We start from the raw sequence: 27,096 nt of genomic DNA, 5'->3' as shown, positions 1-27,096 counted from the left end.
CAGAAGGCATCTGCATTTTAAAATGTTAACATATGTATTAGATTACAGATAGGAAAAACTTTGTAATGTAATATAATTTGTTTAGAATTGTTATAGCTATATTAAGTGTACCTTTTTATTTCAAATTCTTGACATTTGAAATAGTTTTAACATGCCAGATTGCAAACTCTATCTGAAAACTCTATGCTAGCTAGAAAAAAAAAAAGGTAACCTAAATTACAAAATCAAAGATTGCCTTGTTTCCATGATAATGGTGATGTAAGTCATTAATGTTTACAAATTCAACAATTCAAAAGTGGTTAAAAGTTTTGAGAAACAGCTCATATAAACTCATCTCACATTCTTTGTGGAAAAATGATTAAAAAGGTAGATCATGGTCATTTTCAGACATAGAACAATGCATTTGACAAAATAAAGATGTGTGCTGTACTATAGCACCACTCGGATGGCTCATACCTAATGGACAGCACATCCAGTGACAAAATGAATGGATTGATACCACTGGAAGGGAGATCTTCAGATGGCAGACCACAGGCCTAATCCCTAAGCCTTCTGTTCTTCAGTATTTAAATTAAAGAGACAGACAAGTTTAGTAATAGAATACTGAACAATTGGGTGATAACAAGAAACAGAGATGTGAAGAAGAAAGGGTAAGACCAAATAAAATGAAAAGCTGACAGCAAGACAGTTTGCACCATTTCATTATAGACTGATGTTTTATAAGATGAAGTTAACAGGGCTAAAGATATAGTCTTACAATTAAGTCCAAAATACTACGTATATATGCAAAGTAAGGAAGAAACATGGTAAAGCGAAAAAATGTATAGATACAATTAAACAAAGCATTTATCAAAGTGTGTATTAAGTACATACCATGTACAAGAAGACAAGGTGGTTGCAGTTCTAGAGAATAAGGACAGAACACCTGTTTCAGTAGCGTGCATGTTAGCAGGGGAAGGAGAAAACATATTTGCATTTAATTAATTGTTACTCATTTAGAGCCAACAAAAGAGAACTGCTAATGTTATGAATGCATATGGTAGAGAAACTAATATATAGATGGATTAAATAGAAAATCATGCCAGGTTAGGTCACATTCATGACCTAGAAGAAAGGAAGTATTGCCAGGTAATATTCATTGAGCATTTACTATATGTCTAAAACTATGCTGATCACATTATCTTTTTTTTTGAAGTATTGGGATTTGAACCAGTACTAGGCAGGTGCTCTACCTCTTAAGCCATGCTTCCAGACCCAGGTCACATTATCTTAATCCATACAACATTCCTATGAATTAGATATTAAATTTTGACTTTTCAGATTGAGACAACTGAGTGACTTATCTAAGCTCACATAATATGAAGCCATGAAATATTGAGGTTTTTTAATTTTCAGGAAATAGGTAATTGGCAGTACTGAGTTTTGAACTCAGGGCTTCATGCTTTCTAGGCAGGCACTTTACCTCTTGAGCCAGTCCTTTTTGCTTTAGTTATTTTTCAGATAGGGTCTCATTTTATGTCTGGGCAGACCTGGACAGCAGTCCTACTATTTATGCTTCCCTGATAGCAGGGATGACAGGCATTTGCCTCTGAACCCAGTTTTTTATTGGTTGAGATGAAGTTTCAAGAACTTTTTGTTCAGGCTGGCCTGAAACCCTGATCCTCGTGATCTTCTCTTCCCAAATTGCTAGGATTATAGGCATGAGCCACCATGCCAGGCCAAAAAGGTGATTTTTGAGTAAATATCTGAAGAAAGTGAAGAAGCTAGCCCTGTGGAAACTGTTTAGATCTAAACGGAAGGAATATCAAGTGCCAAGGCCCTGAGACAGAACCATGGCTTCTGTGTCAAGAAATAGTGTTTCAAGAGAGATTGATAAGAGAGGCAACGTGGAGTCAGTCTGTATTGAGTCTTATAGCCTAGCAAAAATTTGGGCTTTTACTGGAGTGACATGGAAAGTCATTGAAAGGTTTCAGACAAGGTGTGACACACACTGACTTGTTTTAACAGGATTATGCTAGTTGCATATAAAGAATAAACTAAGTGAGGAATAAAGGCAGTAGGTATTGCAGGACTTGTCAGGACGCTATATAATAATTCAGATGTAAGATGGTGGTGGAAGAGAAAAGGAAATGAATGGAAGAGGTGCACATAGATTGAATTCTGGACATATTCTAGAGATAGTGCCTAAGGATATCCCAACTGATTGATGTCTAGTGTGAGAAGAAGGGGTCAGTGGTGAATCCACTCCTTACAGCCTGATAAATGTGAGAAAAGAGTGCAATTAACTGGATTGGGTTGAAAGCTTGAGATTTGTTTTGAACACAGTACACACCTGCTATTCATCCAAGAGGACATACTAAGAAGAAGTTGGATATACAGATGTGCAGTTTAGGCTGGGGATATATATTTGGGAGTCACCATGCTACAGATGGTATTTAAAACTGTGGGACTATAAGAGAGAAGAGTCTCAAGGGATGGACTAGGGACTGGAACACTCTAGGTTTTAGAATTAGAGGGCAAGGAAGAAACAGCATGTTAGTCAGAGTAGGAGCTGCAGAAAAGTATGAGAATGAGTGTGTTGTCTCAGGAGCGAATAGCAGCACAAATTCTCAAGGAAGACAAAGTAACCAACTGTGTCACATGTTCCCCATGGCACAAGTAACATGAGAACTGAGAAGCAAACACTGGATGTAGAAAAGTACAACTTATTGGTGATCTTGAAGGGAATAACTTTGGAGGTGGGATGGGTACAGAAGGCTTACTAGGTTCAAGGCAGAATCTAAGGACAGAATTTGGTGACAGTCATTTAAAATAACATGCTTCAGGTCTTTGGAGTAAAAGGAAGGAGAAATGAGAGAACCAAGGGAAGTGCGGAAGAGGGGTGTTTGCTCTTTTCTTTCATTTTATTTGTTTTGATTTGGTTGGGTGGGGGAAGAATAGCCTTTATGTATGCTGAAGGGAAGAATCCATTGCAAAGAAAAAAATGATGAGAGAGGAAAGAGAACAGGGAAAAATTGGTAGAGTGGGTATAAAAACTGGTGGGGCAATGTATACAGGGAGAGGGATGGTCCTGCTAGGACCAGGAAGAGTTAATCCTTAATAAGAGAGAAGGGGAGACATATGGTCTACTAGAATGTATTTAAATATACAAAGAATTTAAATACACAAAGGATTGTTCTATGAAGGAGAAGATAGACTTCCTTTGTGTCATATAACAGGGCAGAATATACCAAGAGGATGGATGTTACAGGATGAGAGAGTCAGGTCCAATGAAATAAAGACATTTGTATAAAGGAAGCTGGAACTAGCAGGGTTCTTGTTGAAAAGCAAAAAGCTCTTTTTTCTGGGCACTGGTGCAGAGAGCAGACCTTCCCATGTGCTTATCCTGAGTCTTGTAGTGGGTTGGATGCTGCGTGTTACTGATTTTGCTTGGTTCACATGACACTTCTGTGGGATTAAAAATATTCCCAAATTGTACAGAAGCAAACAAACCCCCATGGATTGAAACATTCTTCCAGTGATACCCAACACAGATTAGTATAGGAGGAGGAGGAATCTAATTGACTCCCAAATCTGTGATCGCTTCTCTATGTCACACCTTAAGTGACTGCACTTTGGTAAGGCTCCAGTAGAGCAAGTGTAACTATTTTCAGAGAGAGTAAGAGTGATAGAGGAAAAACTAGTAAAACTAGTTACAGTTTTTACATTTAATACTTATTTTAGTATAACACCATGTGCCAATAGAATTGAGAAAATTTTCAAATTAAAAATAGCCTATTGTTTTCCTAGTAAATAAAACTTAGTAAATGGAGGCTAAATATTAGGATTTTTTAGGCATGTTAGTAGAAAGTGTATTATTTTTGCTGTATCCTCAAATGTTCATACCAAACATTGAAATTTGTTTTTACATCTTTTAAAGTTTACTAATTGTCCAAAATGACAGCTTTAAGTCCAAACATCAGTCAACTATTCAGGATGGGGTATTTTAATTCTAAAATCACATTTAAAATGAAATTAAATCAAATGAAAATAGTGGAACTGCACTGGTTATATCTCCATGAATTCAGTACTATCTTTACTTAAGAAGTTGCCTTTGATGGGATTTGTTTTGTTTCTACCCAGGCATTATGCAGGAAGCTGGATTTACTGATAAGCAAGTTTTTATTATTATTATTATTATTGTTTTATTTTGTACCAAAATCACAAAAGTGATTATTATTTTTTAATTTCCAGATACCTGGATTATGCAAATGAACTACAACTTTCTTTTCTCTTCCTTTGCCTTTTGTAAGCTTTTGCAAAGGGATGATGGGGTACAGTTTTGTGTGTCGACTGGTGAACACAGTGCAAGAATGCTCCATTGTTGGTTAGGAGATTATCCTTAGTTGAAGTTAAATGCAGGGCCCCAACTCTCCACCCTCTTTTTGTCCCTGGGTGTTTGGGTACAAAAGGGGCCAGTTTTATTTGCCCTGCAAAATCCACATGAATTGGCTTGTCTTAATCTCTGTAAAGATCTTTGTACACTACAGAGTAAAATACAGTATAGGGAAAGTATATCAACCAAAACCAAGATGATCATCTTAAACTTTATAGGAACTTAATGCAAAAGTAAGGAAAAATAAGAGCCACATACAATAAGGCCCCACAAAAGGCTGTGTCCATTTCGGGAGTCATTTATTAAAGCTGCCTTCTCCTTATCCGCTTCTCTAATTCCTTCCTCAACTGCTTTAAATGTATTTTGTGGGCTATGGGTTTTTAGTATGTTTAATCCAAGGCATTCTTCATTTTAATGATTTCATTTTATTGTTTTTCTTGTTTATAAATGTCTTCTAATTGTAGCTTAGGTCTGTGGTCCCATTTTTTTAACTGAACATATCTTTGTTATAAACAAATGTAAATAATCTGTTTTTTAATTTTAGAGCCATAGGTTTATCTCTACTCTAGACTTGTCAGGAATGACAGGCAGCTCAGTTCAAAATGAACAATGATAGACTCAGTCAAGAGAGGGAGAAATCTACTAAGTTGTTACTCATTCATGTTCCGTACCAAGCAGAGCTACTGGTTCAAGTACCTTATAAAAATCACATAAAAAGTTGGGATTTTAAAAAGGAAGTCAAATAAAACTTTAATTCAGTGGTTAGTAACTGGTTGCGATTCACAATTCAGAATGAGTTAGAATTATATTGACATATTCTGACTGCTCTATATTCATATATTCTTCGTATATTTCTACTGACACATGCATTATATCTAGTAGAGTAAGTATTCTTTTCAAGGGCAAAACCACACATTCATCCATGCTAAAATCTAGAAAAGTATCGAATTTAAATAGTTTTCTTATTCCTATTTTGTTAACATAATTATCTATTTCGTAGGAAGGTGCAAACGGGGCAGTATTTCTATATTCCCTTAAGTTGAAATGAATAAAACTTCTGAAGTCCATCTTGTTTCTCATCCTAATGCTTTTCAAAGGATAAGCAAAGCTTTAATTTTGAAAGCAAAAATATTGTCATTAACATTTGGGTGATAAAAGACTTAGCAAATACTAGGTGAATCAAAAATCCAGGCACATTCCACTGCCTGTAGGAACCAGGCAAGCATAGAGGTCTGGTTATGGACAATAGGACAGTGTTAAATTCAAGAGCTCAGGCCCATTTAATAGTGTTCAGATAAAAAGGTTTTATAGCAATGTTCAGACCAGTAAAACATTTCCATAGTCTGCCACCCATTGGTTGCCTTTCCTATGTATTTTTAATACATACAGGTGCAATGTATTGAGAAATGAATGTTTCATTTTTATTTTTATACATTTTCTTCCCGGAATACTGGAGCAGTGTTTTTCTGGATGTTTTGAAACAGGTTATTGGTTACAATGCAAAGGTGAACTGAATTATTCCTGGGAATATTTGTGAGTCCTACTGAATGAAATTCACCTTTAGGTTGGACCCTGTGGCCAAGCACAGTCCTGGGTTTCTCATCTGTGCTTCATAAGCAGATACACCCACAGCCTTTCCTTCCTATCTGAAGTTCTTCTTTTTTCAGTATTGGAGGTTAATCTCAGGGCCTCACCTTTGGTCATACTTGCTAGGCATGTTGGCGCTTTACCTATTGAGCCACCCTGCCAGCCCCTACCTGAAGTTCTAAGAGCAAGTGATCCTGACATGTCAGTGGGGAGCTCAGGCAAGGACTGACTGACAGAATCTGAAGCCAAGCAGTCCTGATATTTAACCTCCTGCCCTAGACAGGGGTGAATCCCAGCTGCTAAAGGGCTTGCTTTCATGCTAAGATTCAGATAATTTTTCAGAAACTCTGTCTCCAGAGCCACCTTCTCAATGAATCCTTTGCTGCCTGATGTTCTACTATGCTTTTGCATTCAAGGAAGAATAAAGTAAATGAACAAAAGATGTATTGGTTAATTTTGGTTTGATTTTAGAACAGAAGATATGCATTTAATGCTATGCGGCACTTTGTAGCTACTAGATGGACAGTACTTTTCAAGAAGCAGCTCATTAGTGAATGCTTTGGTCCTCATCATTAAGAAACATTTATTAGTAGTGTAATTACTTGCCTCTAATTAGGGGATATGTACAGGGCATGTATGTATGAATCACTAGGTTCTATATCTGGTTTGTCTGTAAAGTAGAAACAGCCATTATAATCCATTTAATATTTCTATTTTATATTTAGTAGTTACTGCAACTACAACTAAGCAAAATATTTAGGAAAAAAATTAATATATTAAATCAAACAAAAATTAAGCATTTAAAAAATCAAGATTGTGTGTAAAGTACATTTTACCTATTTTATAATCACAACATAATAAGGATATACATATTTGCTATGTTCATGAGAGAACAAAGCTTGTATCAATAGTCACTAGGGCTGATATTTATATGTTTTGTTAATTCTACTTTCAATGTTTTTATTCTCCATATTTATTATTGATTTCAGATGACTAACATTTCTTTATATTTTAATAGAAATTTTGTTTTGTATAGGAGTTTATCTACTCTATGTCTGAAAGAGACAAAGATATCTATACCAGTCTCCTGATGATAAAACTCATGAATTTAAATAATTAATAAGGAAATAAATTGGTCTTACTGTTAATCTTCAAGTAAATAAAACTTTGAGATAATCTATAACTATTTTCCTCTTAAAAAGACCTTCAGGTAGTTACATATTTTGCATGCACAGTTATACTTTAAGTCCTATGCCCTTGATACCTCTGCTGGAAAATTCTTATTAGATATAACTCATGTGCATAAAACCATACACATATTCCTCAAAAAGCAGAATGTAAAAATTGGAGTTGGCCCATGTTATGGATGAATTAGCCAACACAAGGAACCGGCACTTGATTTGGAAATTTTCCCAGAGTGTGCTCTGGAAATAGGATGTGGCTAGAGAACTGCATGCTAATGAGGTTAAGTATGTGACTTATGGATTCAATGAACTACCTCAGCAGATGCTAGGAGTAAAGATGAGGTTAATCCAGGAGGATGTGTGATGAACCCTCACATCCAATGGTGTGGATCATTTTGACATTCATAGGAGACTGAAGAATGATTCTGAGGGAAGAGCTCGGGCACCAGAGTTGAGGCTGGTAAACCAGACATCCTTGGGCTGGCAGGGCAAGGCCACTGCCCAGGTGTGTCAAGCATGTAGAGCTGCAGCTCAGGTAGGGCAAGAAGACAAAGCATGAAGTCACAGATGATTATTTTCAGGCCTTGAAATTGAATCAAAATTCCCTGCTGGGTTTTGTACTTGACTTGGAAGTGTAAACCCAAGTGTAAATTTGGGAAGTGTTTGTCTCTTTTAGAATGGGAATGTCTGTCTTCTATGCCTGCCCATCCTACTGTTGTAGTTTGGAAGTAGATAACTTGTTTCTAGGTTTCATGGACCATAGATGGAGAGGAATTTTCCCCAAGGATGGACTACAAACAAAGTCTCACCTACCTTGGTTTTGGATGATTTAAAGATGAAATTTACCTTCTTTTGCTTTAGTAGGATAAATGTAGTCTACAACAGTTTATGCTATATTTCAAAATAACTATAAAAGTAGAGTATGGATTTTCCAGATGTTTGAGGAGATAAAAATGTGATCATAATACATCATGTGCATGTATCCAATTATTACACTGTGTCCTGAAACTATGTTCAAATATTATGTCAATAAAATATGAAAACAGATAAGATTTTATGTTGGAATGAGTTAACACACTTGGGGATATCAGAATGAGTGAATATATTTTCCAAGTGGGAAAAACATGAATTTGGGGGAAGAATAGAGGGTGTACTATTATGGAAAATATACTGAACTCCTAATCTCCTATACCTGGAAAATGACCTTATTTGGAAATAGAGTCTTCACAGATATAATCTGGTTAACAGTAGCTAGATTACAATTCATCTTATATTAGATGGGCTCTGGTTCAAAGTGACTGTTGTCCTTAGAAGAGAGACATAGACACAGGGAAGATGGACATGGAAAAACATATAGGCTTCAGTTATGACATGATAATTCCATATTAATACAAAATTTAGTCTACTCAAATAGAAGTAATATTTTTAAAACTCAAATCACTACCCCAGTAATGATCCCAAAGCCTTAACTTGTTGACAATACCCTTTCCTTTATGTGTACATAATACATTTGTGTACATGTAAATCTTGCTATACATAACTTTAAATTGATATCTTTTGTGTCCAGTACATAGATACAGCAGTACTTGCATATATCTATGAATAAAGAGTAAATAAGAAAACATTGTTGAATATAGACAAATGTATAATTTTTAAAAAGCTACACCCAGTTTACATTATCAAAACCTTTCTTTCCTAAGCAACACTGTTTAAAGTATATTCTCCCCTGGGAACAATACGCTATGTACACAGTGTCTATTTATGGTGGACATGCTACTAGTTGCTCAAAGACACATAATCATCATTGCCTTTTATCATGATCTCATGAAATGAGTATTTAAAAGCTAGATGAGAACTGAATAAAAGAGAAAGATGGCCACCAGTGAGGAATGATATACATTCTTGTATATTAAGGTTCTAATTGCTGCATTTAATGCAGAACTTTCTCTGAAGCCTACAGTAGCACTTGTATCAAGCTGCTCTATTCAGCCTGCTGCTATGACAACTATCCAGGGGCAAATGTCAGGTCAGCTCCCTGCATCTGCACTGTGGTATAATTACTTGGTCAGAAACCTAATAGCTGTCTTCCTTTTCTCACAGATTAGTGAAAAGCAACAGTGACCAAAGAACTAAGTGTAAAGTCATATTTTGTCTGCTCAGCAGCCTATACCCTTGTCTCCTATCATTTTATATTTGTGATTTTTCCCTATTTAGTGTTAAAATCATGTTTACTAGGCTGTTACACTGCATTTTAAATTGCAGTATTGATCACAATGACTACCTCTCTAACTGGTCATATGTTATCATTCTCAGACTCAGACATCCTTATTGGTGGGCATCTCATTGAAACGCTCTTTTTTTCCCAAGACTTAATTTTTTGCCATTCTACATCAAGCCTTATGGATGTTTATAATAGACACTTATTCATATGGATACATATTCTTGTACATAGCTGGGTATTTCAGGGACTTGGGAGTGATAAAAAGTCAAAACTGATCATAAACCCCAGGAGAGATAAAAAATTGTAGAATCAAATAATTTTCTTAAAAAAATTAAGTGGAGATCATTGCACATTAGTTGGGTACATAATCAAGAACTTAAATATGTTGTGCTGAGACCTGTTGCTAAGTAGAGAATTAAGAAAGGGACTCACTCGGCTTTGCAAACCAAGATTTGATCAGGAGGTGCAGGTGTCCTTGAGATGGATCCACAAATAAGCCCAGGAGTCGGAGTGAGGCAGAGAACAGTTGGGCAAGTATATGCTGATGCTCCATGCATAACACCTTTTTCATTTATGTACAAAGAAAACAGGCACATCAAGGAGGAGCCACATTTCCTATTTGTACCATGCTTAGTTGTAACTAATGATAATACTAATAACATCTATTTTACTGAGTGTGTGAAAAGCCTAAATGAGAAAATAAATGGGAATGGAAATTTAAGCTACAAAATAACACAATTATAGGTATAATTATACATGACATGCTGCTCTTACATGTCCCAACTTGTTCCCCAAATATATTCAAGATGATGCATGAGGCTTTGATAACTGGTGATGAATTTAGAATTTAAACCTAGATCTAGGTAGTTGAAATAACTTCAATAGATTTCGTTACTAGAATATGAGTTACCAATAAATGGTAGTTCAAGAAATTAAATTAACAAAGAACTATAGAAAGAGTTTTATTTTAAAAAAACTAAGTCAAATGTAGAATTCTATATGGAGAATTAAAATCTATGAAAAGAAAATTTTTTACATATACTTGACAGCTTCATTGGACTTCTCAAACTTGCTTCATAGGCAATAATTAATGACAGAAAAGTGCAATTGAATTAAACTAATGTGACCTTCTGAATTCTGCATCCAAAGTAATATTCAAATTCTTGCATACTATGAATGCATGATGACATTAAGAGTTGAAATTTATGAAGCATTCTGATTTTCATTATTCAGAACATTACCCTGGAATCAAAAAGAGCTGCATTTTTGCACTGTATTGATCTTTTTTCTTCCTTTTAAAGGGAGATTCTGTTTCTAGTAACATATGGAAAACTCACTGTAAGAAGAGAAAGGGAGGGAGAGAGGAAGGGAGAAAAAGAGGGAAGAAGGAAGGGAGGGAGGGCAGGAAGAAGGAAGGAAGGAAGCAAGGAAGGAAGGAAGGAAGGAAGGAAAACCTAATCTTATAATCAACATCTTTAGACCTATTTCTTTTATAAAATAAATTTATTATTATTATTAATAGTGTGTGTGTATTTTTCTGGGGCTCAAGCAAAGAGTCTTTGGCATGCTAAGCAGAAAATAAATTTATTGCCTTAAGTGATCCTCTAACATCTTCTTTATGTGTCAAATATATTTTGTAATAAATAATTTTATACTTTAATTTGGTAAAAGAGACTCTTGTTTTGAAAAGATATGTATTAGCAATTCTTAAGAACAGTAGCTTTGTGAACATACTTACAAATTCATTTAAAACATCTCACTACTTCTGACTCTAAAATATATTTGTTTTCTAAAAGCTTAAGTCAAAGGCGAACTTTTCCCTCTACCTTTTCAGATTACCTTTTCAGAAGAGATTGAAGACAATCTCTTCCTCTCTGCTACATCATGTAGCAAAGACAAATAACCTGAAAGAAATACATTAGTAAAGTAAAAAGCTTCATATACTTCAATTGCTTAGGGTTTTTTTTAATACTAATGTCTTCAGGATTCAAATAAACTTTTTACTCAAATTGAGCTATTCCAGTATTTAAGTTTATAGTTCAGCTATAACCTTTTTTCACACTCTGTTTTTCTGGCTTCTATCCAGAAGTCAGAACCATAATTTCTATTAAGTGCCAGTTAGATTTTCATAAAGAATTTGGAACACGAGGCAAACCATAAAATTCAGAGATGAAAGAGTGACTGACCCTGCCATGTGCTGAGAGCTCCCTGCTGGCAGAATGTGCTGCTATGTTTTCTTAAATAATAAAGCCAAGAAAATCTATAGTAAGAACACAAAATGTTACTGGAAAAGTGATTTGACCCTAATATAGGAATCTTCCTGGGATTTCAATAAAACTGTACCATCAAAAATGCTATTTGATGCTGCTGTGTTCAAGGCAAAACAATTAAAAAGAACTTAGAAATAAATGTGACATGATTTTTATTCCACACAAGCATCATTTATTTCTTTATGAAGGTGCAGGTAATGGTTCTTAGAAAATAGTTTTGCATAAACTCCTAAAACAGTGAATAGTCATCCTTTTATCTCATTGAGTGTGAACCAGAACAAAACATAGGAGTCCTGTAGACATATAGTACTCACTGAATTTTTGAAGCCAAAACAGTTTTTTCAAGAACACCGTCAAGGCAAAGAACAGTGGGGACACAATGAACATGCACCTTCTTCATGAAGGTGGAAATTAAGACATTTATAATGAAATAATCATTTAAGCAAAGTTAATCAGTAAGTACCAGTGAGACTTCCTTCACCATTAGGAGACACAGGTGAGCTATAAGAAAGCACATCGACTCAAACAGGGATTTTTCTCTAGAATAGACTTCTCAGGGTCACCTGTTCCATTCCTCTTCAGCAACAGCTAGACACTCTAGGCCAGCACTGTGCCTTCATTAGTAGAATCAGTTACCAAGTCCACTGTTAAGATTTATGATCAATAGAATTTTCTCATTAAATAAAGATACATTGATTATATTTTAGAAAGATTTCCACTAAAAATAAAGCAGAATAATTTTTGATCAAGGTTAATCTTTAGTTGCTTAGAAGTACCCAGCTATGCAGAAACACTCATTTCCTAAAGTGCAGTGGAACTGAGGTGACTACTATGGTTCCCCAAAGTCAATGGTCTCATTGTATCTCCCACATGAGTCATGACAAACATCATAAATCTCTTTCTTAGCAAGCATCACCCAATTTGTCAAGTTATTATATTATCTAGCTTCATAGTAAATATGTGACTCTGGATTGGTTTCCCAAATACAAATGATATTGCTGCTTCACAGTAACTAATGGCTTTTAAAGTGGACAGATTAAAGGGAAAGGATAAGCAAGGAATGAACAAATTACAAGAATTAAATTATGAAAATGAATAGATGTGACATAAACCAAGTATGTCAGCTTTTTCACTTATCAGTTAAGTCTAAAAATAACTGTTTTTAAAAATAACAACATATTAACAAATTTTTAATACTAACAAAGATGCTGCGTCCATGAGAATTCTGTAAACCATATGTTTCTCTGACTTTGGCACCAAAAGTGTATCAATATATTACGTTGAATTTCTCTGCCTGAATTCAAACCACCTACTCATACCCTGCCATTTATCCCCTTGAGATTAATAACATTAAAAACCAAAGAAATACCTAAAATTAAAGAGAAATCATTTCCTGTGCAAACATGGCAGATTTCTCAATTGAGCCAGAAATTCGAATAGTAAAATAGGATGAGTAACAGGATAAATGAAGCAGAAATTGTGGTTTCCATTTTCCCAAAGAAACCTGAGAGGCCACACAAAAGGAGTCATGTTCTCAGATTTAGATTTCTCACCCACAAAAAAAGGAAGTGATTTGCTTGACATGTACCTCACGGTATTTGTGCCTCACACAAAATGGTATGACTACAACACCAGTTAGACACATTGATATACCATTATCCTCGAAAAATGTGCACACTGAAGAAAAACCTCAAATAGAAGTAACCTTGCTCTATTCTGTTGAAAAAGAGATAAAATTCTTTGGTTAAAAAGACTGTAAGGTCTGTTTTCTGAGCTATCATAAGATATCTTTAAGACAGAAAAAAAAACCCTATAATTTTGTATGTAGGTATATGGACTACAACTATTGGAATATATTAATCTTTGATTCCTAATTAGATGAGCTATGTTGTGATATGCAGAAATAGACATTCTCAAATCACTCGTGTTCAGCATAGAAACACCCTGTAACTATATAATTATTTTCTAGCACTTAATCTTCATAATTACTTTTAGGTATATGCTCAACCTTAGGCAGCAATATATTTAAATAAGAAAGCTGAAATGACAGGTAGAAAGAAAGCAACTCCCTACTCTGTCAGGATCTCACCTTTCCTATATTCTCACTCAGGCTTTCTTTAACCACTGGTTTCTGAAGCTTCCTATAAATTTGGCATTCCACTCTACCACACCACTCCCCTCTGGCAGATGCTTAAAGTTTACATGACTTCACAGAACACACAAGGCCTCTGCACAATCTAGTTCAACCTCGACATCCAACTCATTCTCCTTTAATTTCTTATCAGGAATCCTATTCACCTCTCAGGAGACTGTTGATTTTGAAACTCAATAGCCCTTTGTCTTTGGCAATGCTGCTTTGTGTCCCTTAGCTTTCTTGCCTGTTGCAGTTGCCTTCATTTCTCAAGGGACAATTCAAATAGCACCTCCTCTCGGAAGCCCATCTGAGTGCCAGGTAGACTTCACAGGGCTCTTACCTCGCTCTCACAGAAATTGGACGGACCATGGCTCTAAAACCTTATGTAGCCTGATAACTTCTCTTCTCCTTAATAGAATGGGAATTTATTGAGGAAAGATACTATGCCTTATACATTTATAAAGTGAGAATAAAAATAACAGGGATAGGGAAAGTGGGAAGGGTGGAGAGGGAGAAGAAGAAGCAGTGACTATGATCAAAGTACATTATATACATGTATGGAAATGTTACAATGAAACCCCTTGTTTTGTATAATTACTATATGTTAATAAGATAGAACTAAGTTAAACTAAAAAAAATCCTGCTCACTTGTGATATTGCCAGAATTAAAAACTATAATATTGCAAAGCACTGAGTTAAACAAAGTGAATCTGGCACTTAGTAACTTAGTAAGCCATCTCCCTCCTTATTCACTCTACAGCATCTGTATTGAGAAAATGTCTGTCACATAATGACTGCTTGCTATGTGTTTGCCAAATAAACAAACCACTTTAGGTCTTATTTAGAAGTAATTTTCTATTAGTTGTATTCATTACTGATATAGATAATGAAATATTTAATGAAACAGAGCAGTTCAAAAATCATAGAAAAAAACGAAAGTTAAAAAATTGTGCCATTACAAAGTTATCTTTCACAAGCACAAATTGGAATTCACATTTGAAGTCTAACCATATTATTATGCTAATGCTGAAAGAATACAAATTCATAAACCATTTAGTTTGCTCACAAAATACCAACAGAATTTTGGTCAAATATTCTGTTTAGAGCTGGAACAAAATTGCAATAAAACTATTTGACCATGTTTCTCAAATATTATGTAATGTGCACAGTTAACACAAGTTTTAAAATCAAAATGGTAAATATGCATTAAAGTTGCCTATGATTGATATTTTTGATGGGGTATAAGCATTACTTTTCCTTAGTTTTTATGTGTATAAAATTTTTATATGTTTACAAAAGTATAATAGAGTAAATATTATCTGCATAGTTTTATTATTAAAAAATGTGATTTGTAACCATTTCCAGAGTCTGTTATGGTTTAATAAAATAAGACGATAAGCTTTCAGTAGTGACAATGCTTGCAGTCAAGTCTTTCTGGATTGGTTTGCTAATTTGTCCACCACTTTGTATTCATGAATTTAAGGTCATACTTAGATAGTCAATGGTGTTTGCTTCTTTACATATAAGAAAACCACCTGTGTTCTTTTGGAAGATGATGCTTGAATAAACACTGCCAGGCCATTTAGAGATGATATGAATACAGAGATAGTTCAGTACAAATTCATCAAAAAATGTGAAGTGTACCTCCTCTAATATCGTATGTGCAAATAGTATATTTATGGGTAATGAAAACATACATTTTTGCAGTTTATTGGGCCTGATTCTTTTGTGGCACTTCATTTGTAAAAAATTGTTGGATTTCATGGAATTCCTATTATAAGTATCCAACATGGAAATTTAACTTAAGGAGACTTCCAAATTAAAAAATTCATATTGCATATTAAGCAATACTTAAAATAGTTGAACAGTGAGTGATAGTTATAAAATAGAATTGTGCTATAAGAATAAGACTGGAATTAGAAATCATATTGGCTTCTTAATTAGGAGCATAATCAATATGATCATTCATGCTTAACGACCTCCTCCTTGCAAAAAATAATAATGTTAGCCAAAAACCTCATTTAGTGATTTTTGTCTTTTACCATATATTGTTTTTCTTCTAGGCTCTGACAAACTAAAAAAGAAAGGCAAAAGAAGAAAGAAGGGAGTGGAAGGAAAATTTATTTGCAACGATTAGTGCAAAACCTACTGAAAATCTGAGGATTTTGAGCTTCAAGCCCATTCTCTTTAAAATAGGAAATAACTGAGCTGGAAATCTTCACTGTCAAGGAATAGATCTGAGAATTTATGATTCTCATTTTGACATTCAATCCTAGGTGAATCTGTCTGTAGCAGTGCTTCTCCAAGGCAGTGTTACCAGTCCCTGGGGACATTTGGGAACTACATTGCAAGTGCTACTTGCATTAAACAGGTAAAGGCTGAGTCAGGTTGACATGTTTCAGGCAGTCTTATGTGACTAAATTTTGTTCCTGTCCCCACATTAATATTAAAACTTCCAGCTAGATACCTTTGTATGTAAAAAACCTCTTTTGTATTATCCAAGCCAAAATTTAGCTGTATTTTAGGTCTAAACAAAGTTTCTGTGCCTGTTTTCACATATGTGATGAATTATTTCAGGAATGTCTCTACCATGTAAATCAAGGGAGTTTTGTACAATGTTTCATTTGGAAATTCACCAACAGTTTCTCTCCATTGAGAAAGTTTGTCACACACGCATGTATCCGTGAGTAGATTGCTACTCATTCTGATGGATTGAGTGTATGGGCATAAGCATCTTGACTTCATTAGATCTTCTAGTAACCAACTATACCTATACTTCAATATTAAAGTGCATGCTATCTTCTCATATATTACTTTCTTTCAATATATTATTTGTATTAATATTAGGACATATATACTTTAATTGTGAACATAGATAATTCATGTTAAATATAAATTGCAAATTGGATTTAAAGGTGGGGCATCTCAAGGTCATTATTATACAAATACATTGTGTTTGATAGGATGAGGAACTACTGGCTCAGAATCCAAGACTTCTGTGAGTTCAAACAAGCTTGTAGTAGGTATATATTGATAAAACAAGCTAATATCCTTATTTTCACAAGAATAGGGTGGATTTAAAGGCATTATGTTTATTAAGATGTAAAAAAACCCTTCATGTTCTTTGACCCAGTAACTCAGAAATAATCTTTAAAATAATAGGTAAGGCATCCTTTTCACACGCAAATTGTGATGCAAAAAGTAGAATCAGTACTTAATAATTTATGAAAAGCACATGATATAGTATTAAGAGGCTTTTAAAAATAATCTTTATAAGATTTGTAGTGAAAGAGAAGTTACTCACAAATTAAGTAAAATGGAAAGAAAGAACATAATACTCTTGAAAATGTTTGCCTAGGGAAAAATATGAGAAGAAACTGTGCTATAAAACCAAGTAGCAGAATAACCAGTAAAATTTATTTCTTCTTCATGTATATATTTCGCAAATTATCAAAACTAAACCTAATTGATTGAAGAAGGTATTTAAAAATTTAACAGTAGTACGACTTAAAGAGGAAGATACTGGAGCTGTATCCTGAGCAACACTGTGACCTTGGGAACTGTATGTAACTGCTTTCAGCCTCAGTTTCTCTACTTTAATAAAATTCACAGCAATTATATAATAAGGCTTCTAAAACATACAGTATAGCATCCATAAACATTTCTGCTATTGTTGTTATTAATATTGCTATTAATGAGGATATCAGGCTTATTTGAATGAGATCACTTGCAATGCATATTCTGTCCCACAGAGTTTAAAATTATACATGTTACAAAATGTGTTTTTCTTATATAGTATATTTTTGTCCTGTGGATGAAAGGGCCATGATGATACACACTGAAAGACTCAAAGATACAGATTTTTTTTTCTCCAACTTATTGCATATAAGAAAGGAAAATGCTAGGAGAAGAATGAAACCCTGAGTACGGTTGGGGATAGGGCCAGGGACAGGCCACAGAGAGAGGTTTCAAGCCATATACCAGCTACTACCACAATGATAAATCTCTGAATAAAATGTTACTGAAAAATGTTGCTTTCACTTAGGTATTTGTTAAAGTTTATAAATGTTTGTGAAAGGACATACAACCACAGAAATATGAAAGAAAAGCTGCTTTTCTCAAAAATTTGTCTTGGTCATTGTTTTGCTAATTTTCAAATGTGTCCTTGATGAAATAAAAAACTGTATCAAAATTGGTACTATGTGTATACGGCTACATTTTTAGCTTTTGTACTTACAGTTACATTTATTTTAATAATAGGCCCACCCATTAGTTCCCTAACAGAATAAAGGATAAATGAAGAGATATAGATCACAGTTTACCACTTTGACAGTGAGCCATTGGGCTTATCCATTGTTTTTGAGTCCTGGTGCCTGGGTTCATGCAGGTTTTCCAGCAGTGATGTTTTTAACTTAGCAATGAGTCAGTTTTCAGTGCTTTGTATTTCTGCCCCCTCACCTTTTACTATATCACAGGTAACCAAAAAACCATCTCCCCATTCCCCCTCAATGTGTTCTTTTCAATAGTGTCAATGATGTCACATGATAGTCCACCCTGCACACAGGGTCACCCAGCACTCACTGCTTTGTCCTCCAAGGGCAGTGTCTATTAGGCTGCTACTGGAAAGCCCTTGGCTATTGGTTTTATGACATTCCCTTTCTAGTACTACAAACTAATTTAACTGGAAAAAATGGGGGATAGAAACCAAGGGAACTTCATACTCTTCAGAAACTTTTTATCTTCATCAATCATCAAACCTATGAATAAATTATACATCACTAATCAAGTACATCAATACGTATGCATCAATAGGAGATAAACTGAGAAGTACCTGGTTGCAATCGCTCTCATCTGATGCTTCTGACTCTTTAAATAACCATAACCAAGAATAATGAGATATTTTTGCTTTTTAAGGAAAAAGTGAAATAGTAGCTAAATAATAAATATACAGAAAAAACACCTTCCCCTAAATTTGAACTATGTCATAAGACCATAAGAGTGAAGTCTTGCTTTGCTCATCTTTTCTAAATTGGCAAAGCAAGGAAGGATTTCTTAGATAATGTTTAAATTCTAGATTCTTATGTTAAAAGAAATGCTGAATATATTCTAAAACGCATGAAAGATTAAGCTCAGTTCTGTGAAATTTGATTCCTGATGAAACAGTAGGTGCCTGTCCTTGCCACTGGTTTGCTTCAGGGCTGGGGCTGCATAATAACAAGCTGCCTCTAGATTTTAGTGCAAAATGGACATTTGAAATAAAGTATTTAACACATCCATAACACCTTTCATGTTCATAGCTCAAAGAGCTTTATAAAATCCAATTAATTCATCAGGCTTCATAAACTCTGAAGGACATACATAATTACAGCTCTCCATGTGGGTAAGCACTGGCAGCAAGGGGTCAGATGTGTGGCTTACAGAAAGCAGATTTTAACCACCCAGTTTCTGAACTTTTATGTACCTACAGGAAGTCAGGGGCTAAGAAGAATCTCTGAGCCACTGGCAGATCCTAATAACCAAGAGTCGGGTTGAGAGGAAGCACAGAAAGCGTGAACACATTGTCAAACCCCAAAGAACACTGGCTATGCCTATGGGGCAAAGGTGTGGGTGGATCCAGTTATCAAGGGTTCCTCCCAACTTCATTCTTCAGAGGAAAACGGAATTGCATGGAAGAAGTCTTTGTGTAGCATTCCAAAGGAAGAAATAGTAGTAAGAATAAAGAGTTTAGATATTTCTGAAATATTACTTATAAACATTAAATTAGTGTTCACTATACACAAACTAGTGTTCACAGAGGAAGTGAAACACCTTTAAAAATTAGTAACCTTTTAAAACCTGGTATCCAAGTAAAACCGAGTTTTCTAGTTAGAGTGCAGTATAAAGTCATTGCAAATAAAGCAAATTATTCTGTAGCACTGTTGAAAAGTACAAGGTGAAACTGTGAGCAGAGGTAAAGTGTCATGAGTCCTAAGAGTTCCTACCAGGCCCTGGACTTTTCCTTGGAGAACATAATCGGTAAGAAGCACTACTGGATCACAAAAAGGCCCCAGTGTCAGCTGTAGCAAGTACAAACGTACAGCTGACTTGCCCATGTAAATCATCGCACCCCTCTGAGTCTCAGTTTTCTTAAATGCTAATGAGAACAATACTACCTCCTTGCATGGGGTTGTTGACAATAACAAACAGAAACCGCTGTGAAGTGCCTAGTGGGTTTCCCATACACGATAGAATGTAATTAAAAATAATTTATTCCTTTTCCTCTATAAATCCCATGTCTTCTGAACTGTTTTAGGGCCTGGAAAGAATATTTTTACATGGAGGTGATATTGACATCCCTGCTTGCCAGGTAATGAACTTTACAGTAAACAGCCACTATGTTTGAGGACACAAAGAAAGAGGAAACAGCAAACATGAATAGTAGAGCCAAGATGAGACCACCGGACCCCACCCATCCCAGTGTGAGGGGCAATAATAGGAAATCCTTCCCATTATTGCTGGCAATTTTTCTTCAATCTATAGAAGCTCTAAGAAGCAAATTTGAGCTCAATTGAAAGATCCTTGAAACAGTGATAGCTCTGACATCAGGACAAGTGTGTGTAGATTTTTAGTGTTGCAGGTAGGATTTTCCTATTACTTGAGGTATTAACCAATTGGTGAATATAACTTTACCAATATGTAAGGTGGTAAACATGCCATACTTTCATATGCATAGACTTACTAAATCCTTGCAATAATTTTATGAATTAGGCATTCGTCTCATCCATTTTACAAACTAGGTTAATAGTAATTAATTGACTGTACCAAATACCAGTGGGTAACTAGCTTTGGGGGGAAATCATAGAGTGATATTATAAATAGATGGCATTAATCAGTCACATTTCAATCAACTCTATATATGATTGATACTCTGTACAGGTATTTCGCAGTGCAGACAAAGGGATCTATATAGCTAGACAATACCACTTTCAACCCTAGAATTCTACTATTTCAGATTTAAGATCTTTTCTCAAGTGAACTTAGTCTGACTTTAAAACTCCTATATTAGACATAGTACCATCAATGTTTCCTTCTATTTTTATTGCTACTAATGCAATGACAAAAAAAGGTAGACATTAAAATCTTTTAGGGTGAATTTATAACCCAGTCAAAATGTAAAGTAGTTAACATGAGTCTGTCATTTAAGGATCTAATGAGGACCAATACTATTATTATCACTGTCTTTTTTATGATGAAACTAAAGCCCATGGAATTGGCATAAAAGCCACACAATTAGTAGTAGTAGGGAGGAGAATCAAAAGAAGGCACATTTACCTCCAGAATGCGCAATCTTAACCACTGGGCTACACGGTCTTGTATTTAGTGCTGTAACTCATTTTAAGTAAAATAAATCTTATGGTTATAATAATGATAAAAGTCTGAACCGATGACATGCATATGTTAATCAATTCTGGTAATGTGATAAACACATTGAAAATTGGCATTTTCACATGCATTTTGTCCAAGGCTAGTATTATGTTTTTCTCTACAACTAAAGTATTGAAAATTTGAGTACACAACATTTAAATAATAATAAACATATCATTCTGAAACATTTTTAAATATTCTAAGCCTGAAATGGATTAATTTTTCTTTTTTTACTGGAAACCCACTAATTCATAGGAAAAACAAAAAAAAAATGGACTAATTTAACTTAGTCTCTACTCATCTCAACCACAATGATAAATATGAAACATACAGTTTCTTTGTTGAAAAATAACCAAAAATCCAAAATAAGCGAGCTTTTATGTATAACATTTAATATAATATACTATAATTTGATTCCTTATTATGTATAATCTGTAAAGGAAGATAGGAACAGAAGAAAACACTCTCCCAGAGATTAGAAGCGAAAACAAAAAGACACTAATTAAAATTACTGAGTGAAACACAAATGAGCAATGCCCACAAATCACATATGTCCATACTACACAAATACCCTTAGAAAAGAGACAAGTAATGAGTACGTAAAATGATTAATTAATAAGAGAAGTAAATCCAGACCATGGATTTTTATTAAATTAGATCCCCATTTATGGCTTTCTAATCTCTCAAAGTTATTTTTCACTTTAAACACTAAAAGCATAATCTACTGACACTTGAACATGGACCAAAGGAAATTAGAGAAAGGCTCATTTTCATTTAAAATGCACAAGATCAGGTCACTATCATAAATGATAAAGTAAGTTTACCAAACTATAGTAAATGATCAGTCAGAGCCTCTTAAAAAATAATTAGCTTTCAAATTGGATACTAAACAGAATTATTCAGTTTCTTTAGTGCCCATTTTCACCATAGGACAATTTTGTGTTTGATCTCCACTGGTCACATGAACATGCATTTTTCAAGTTCAAATTCATAACACAAAGACTTTATCTCTGTATATTTTAGATCCATTCAAGAGTTTGTGCTCTTCTACAGCAGTTAACCGTGTCTGCTGTAGCTGGGGAACACCAGACTCCAAGACTCCTCAGTACCTGTTGTTTATCCAGACGCATCCTCTTGGCAGCATTTCTGCTCTCACTCTCACAGGCGGAAGCCAAGATACTCTCTGCAACTGCTGAAGTAAGGTGGGAAGGAATAGGTCGAGACTAAAAAAAAAGAGAGAGAGAGAATATGAAAAATTATTAACAGTATCATGAACAGACCACTGCTATTCTCAGAAGAGTTCAGAGGACCATCTGTGTGCAGGAGCATCCATTTATTTCAATGGACTTTATTTCAATAGAAAGAGGAAATGGAAATTATAAAGATGAAAAATGAAAGCTAGTTAGAGGTTGGTTAAAGCTATAGTCACTATACAGATCCATCACTCATCCTCTATATTCATTGTCACAAGTATTTAGATAGAGACATTAAATTGGAATTTGAAAAGGCAGAGGTAAAATTGCTGACTGAATTTTACACATAAAACATGCCCTCTAGGTTTCTGTATTAATAACATGACAATGTACAACAAACAAAACAAAAACAAATGACAGGGCTATAACATAATTGAAAAAACTAACAGGCACTCAGACCATGTCAAATAATCTTAATATGAATATTATGGATATTTAGAGTTCCAATGGTGACACAATTGATAGGATTGAAACACTTTAACAAGTTCTTGTTTTGGTTTAAAATGTCAGTCAGTCCTAGAATGACTTCCATATACCAAAAGTATGATGCCTTAGATAGAAGACTATTTGCCTGTATGTGCAAATCTGTTTTGTTTTATTCATAAAATATAAGTTAATGTTAATAATTTAATAGTTACATGTTGGAAAACCATCTTTTATATAGACCACAAAGAATTAATTAATCATCTAACTAAGCTAATTAGCTACAAATTGTATCCAACTCTCCAGATCATTTGTGATAATCATAGAAAAGTTTTCTATTCCTTTTTCCCATAATGACTTGAAAAATCATCTAACTAAAAGATGAAGTACCTAATGATACAGAACATTTTGAATTAAGATAAGCAAAGGAAAGATAAGAAATAATATGAAAATCAAACCACATGACATAGTAACACAGTTTAAAATTACAATATAAAAGTATCTTTTGGGAACCTTTCATGTGTAGTGATACACTGACCTGGGGTTTACAAAACCTCAGTCCAAAATATGTATGGATATAATTTATTAGAAGTCTATGATCTAATTGAGAGACTTCAAAATTTTTTGAAATGGAACTTGAACCTGCCATTATTGTACATGCTTCATTTTACTAACTCTGGCATATCAAATGTGCTTTCACAAATTGAACCACAGACTTATGTATCAACAATGTTCTAGAACAGCTAAACTCAGACCACAGTGTTTTAGCAGATACTCTTCAGTGGAATGTGTGTGTAGAAAAAGATCAGGTTCTGATCTTTCATGAACTTGGAAGCAATTTCTGTAGTTGCCTCAGTAGACTTTTTACTGCTTCCGCCACCAAAGTAGACTCTGTAGGTAAAAGGTGGAAAGGGACAGGGTCTTCATCAGCTAACCCTATGAGATGTCTTGCATGATGGCTGGATATCTTTGACAGTAAAGAATTAACATGCTCAGAAAGCCAATTTTGCAAAAGAGAACAGAGAGTCCCTTGAAATAGAAGGGGACATGTAGCAGAAGCATGTTGACAGGCAAAGGACTGTGCCTTGGGAACTGAGAGGAGGAGAAAGTGAGCTAATGCGCTAATCCTAAAAGAAGTATTACCACAAAATGATGGAAGTATAATTTCAAAACTTATATTGCTTTTTCATTTCATTGTTTACTTCCCCACATATGGGTAAGATAGTCTAGTCCAGAACAAAATAAATATTAAGCTATAAAATCTGTCTCATTAACAGATAACCACTGCTTTGATCAACATTTTATTCTAACTGGGTATTAGTATTCCTTCTTGGCTGAACTAATTTTTGAGGCAAAAGAATTATAGGGAGAGGGAATAAGAACATGTCATTATGAAAAAAGTAAACAAATTATTTGATTGTATCTAGCATTCATTATTCAAATAGGAGTGAGAGTTCACACATTTATAACTACCTTATTAAATTCTTCATCTAGTTCCAGATATAGAATTAATAATCCAAATAAAACATCAGCAACTTTCCTTTTTGTAATTCAATTATTGATAGCCACATGGGACACAGTGATACACACTTCTGCTCTATTACCACTATTTTCCCATCTTTATCCGTTGTATCTACTTCAAATTAGGAATACATAAAGCTATTAAGTTTTATTAAAATTATTGAACCGTATTAATAAACACATAAGTTTCTTAGACACATAAAAGTTTACTGAACAAGGAGAATAGAAGGTAAAACATCTTTTCAATTAAAATTATTTAGTAGTTTTCTTTCAAATTCTTTACAATTTTTAAAAACAAGGAGATGACTTTTGATAAAATAGTGAGCTGTTTTTCATAAATAATTATGTAATTTCCTTCAGAGAAAATGATAACATATGCAGTGCCTTCCCTAGATAAGCTAAACTGATTTATGCAGAGAGTAGAAGAATGGACTGCCTGAGTGGAACAAGATATTCCTTAAGAATATATTCCTACCTTATCAAAATCTGGGAAGAAACTAACTTCAAAAAAAGCAATTATTTTTCTTATTGACTGGGAAACATAAGTAGATGCAAAGATACAGGATTCAATATGTAGATAAATGATGTAACTTTTAAAACAGGGTTGTTCCAAGTGTGTTGTAGAATCATAATTTGATAACTATAAGTGGCCATAGAAGTCATTTGTCACAATTCTTTTTCTCTAAAGTTTGAAGAAACAGATCCTAGGTAGCTTAACTAATTTGCAAAGGACAAAGTGAGCTACATTAGAAACTAAGTTTCATGTCTCCCAATTCTCAATTCATTCCTCCTCTACTTCTGTTTACTTAGCACCTTAACATAATGAATAATTAATAAAATAAAAAGTTCTTTAAAACTCTTATGGTCACCTAAAAAATATGCAGACCAAAGACAGCCTCTACATGGTTTTCTTATACATCCTTGGTGTCCTTGGGTCTATGGTTCCAAAGAGACTGCCCTTGAGGAAAAGCCATGAGTGCTCAGGGTGCATAGAATTCACTACTTTAAATTATTCAAACTTATCTACACCTTATGAAGCCTAGGCATTCATAATTTGAAGCTGGATGGAGTAGGCTACATTACTATTATGTATTATTATTATACACATTAAAACTACTCATCAAAAACTAGATCTTATTCCATGCTCTTTATCTCAAATACCGTGGGTGCTTGTTTCATTTTTCCCAGAGTACTGCCTAACTTTAGCTAAAGACTGCCACTTTTCAACAAATCTAAAATTTCTTCTTTATCACTTAATTAAGTGCATTCATTTTTACCATGCTTTATGTGCATGATTTGTTTTGGGGGAGGCAAATTTTCACAAAATTAGAAGTAGAGAAACCCTCAGTAGATCACACAATAATTTAAACACAGCATGGGGCTGACTGAGAGTTTGTTCACATAGACTGAGATGCATAATACGTGCAAAAACTTTTGGTTTTAAAACTTTTCATTTTTAAAGAATGTGCTTTTTTAATCATACTTGGTCAAACTACATGTAATTAATCTGAGTATAAGAGGTGTTTTACTGTAATCATAATTGATTCAAGATCATTGAAATAGTAAGGTGAATTAGTAAGTCTGTAGCATAGGATAAGACTTTTTTTTTTACAAAACTTTCTGTATCTCAAGTATACTGAATGCTATCCTAATTCAATTTTAGATGAATATTAATAATAACTAACTCCTATCAAGTGCTTAGTTTGTTCAGGCATTAATATAGAAAGCTTAGATTCATTATCTAATCTTCCAAACAATGCTTAAGGAATGTATTTACATTACTCATATTTCAGAAAACTAAATTGAAGTTCAGAGAGATTATATAGCTCACCCAAAACTATGCAGCTATGTATGCGGAAATAATTGGATTCCAAAATGTCTTGATGGCACACTGGAAATAATCCATAGAGTGGAATTATTCTCATTTTACAACCAAGGTGTCACTGAGCCTAAATAAAGGTAGAAGAAGAATTGTTTACAGCTAACCTTATTTTGCTTTTATCTATTTATTTATTTATTGGCAGCACTGGAGTTTGAGCTCAGGGCCTCATGCCAGGCACCCTATCACATGAGCCATGCCCTTAACGCCTTTTGCTTTTAAACAAAGACTGCCTTAGGGTCTTATTAGCATCCTTTTATCAAGGTTATTGAAAGCCTTCTCTTATTTACCTGTTAATTCTTAAAATCTTCTCTTCATTGATAACATAAAAGATAAAAATGTAATCTATCTAAGTGATGTCACAGTGCTAAATTGATGTGATCTAAATCATAAGACTTTAATATTGGACAGCTAGAAAACCAAGAAATTACTGTACATAAAATGTGATCAAGCTAAGTTCCATGCCCAAAATGAGAATGCAGGAACCAGTCAGAGAAATTTCTATTTCCTGTGAGGTAATCAGGTTAAAAAATCCCTTTTATTACTGATGAGCCAATAATTAATGCCAACGCCTCCCGATACACAGAGAGCTCAATTACACTCTGCCAGGGTATAAGATGCTAAAGCAGAAAGTCACTGACTTATTTTTATTTCGTAATTTAGCTTTAATCTATTTCCAACCTATAAGTGTTCCTATCAAGACAGTGAAAAGAAAATTATCAATTTTGTTCCTTATAAGACAATTTTAAAACAGAGGAATTTAAATTTATTATTCAGTAAGACATCTGAGCATCACCATCTTCTGAGCTCTCTTTCTTATCACTACATTTAATAATTGACAGCTT

At 34.3% G+C, this 27,096-nt stretch overlaps 1 protein-coding gene across 10 annotated transcripts in view; it reads right to left on the bottom strand.

Moving 5' to 3' along the window:
• Nol4 (nucleolar protein 4) overlaps positions 1–27,096 on the bottom strand; it is a 319,732-nt gene that overhangs the window by 52,147 nt on the left and 240,489 nt on the right. For all 10 annotated transcript variants that reach the window (XM_074070050.1, XM_074070041.1, XM_074070042.1 and 7 more), the window contains one exon: positions 22,285–22,398. In XM_074070050.1, the coding sequence (XP_073926151.1) occupies positions 22,285–22,398 (114 nt within the window). The remainder of the gene's footprint in view (positions 1–22,284; positions 22,399–27,096) is intronic.

The sequence above is a fragment of the Castor canadensis genome, chromosome 4 (genome assembly GCF_047511655.1).
Source record: "Castor canadensis chromosome 4, mCasCan1.hap1v2, whole genome shotgun sequence".
Taxonomy (NCBI): domain Eukaryota; kingdom Metazoa; phylum Chordata; class Mammalia; order Rodentia; family Castoridae; genus Castor; species Castor canadensis.
The sequence above is the reverse complement of the archived record's forward strand: the minus strand, read 5'-3'. Positions and strand labels throughout refer to the sequence as shown.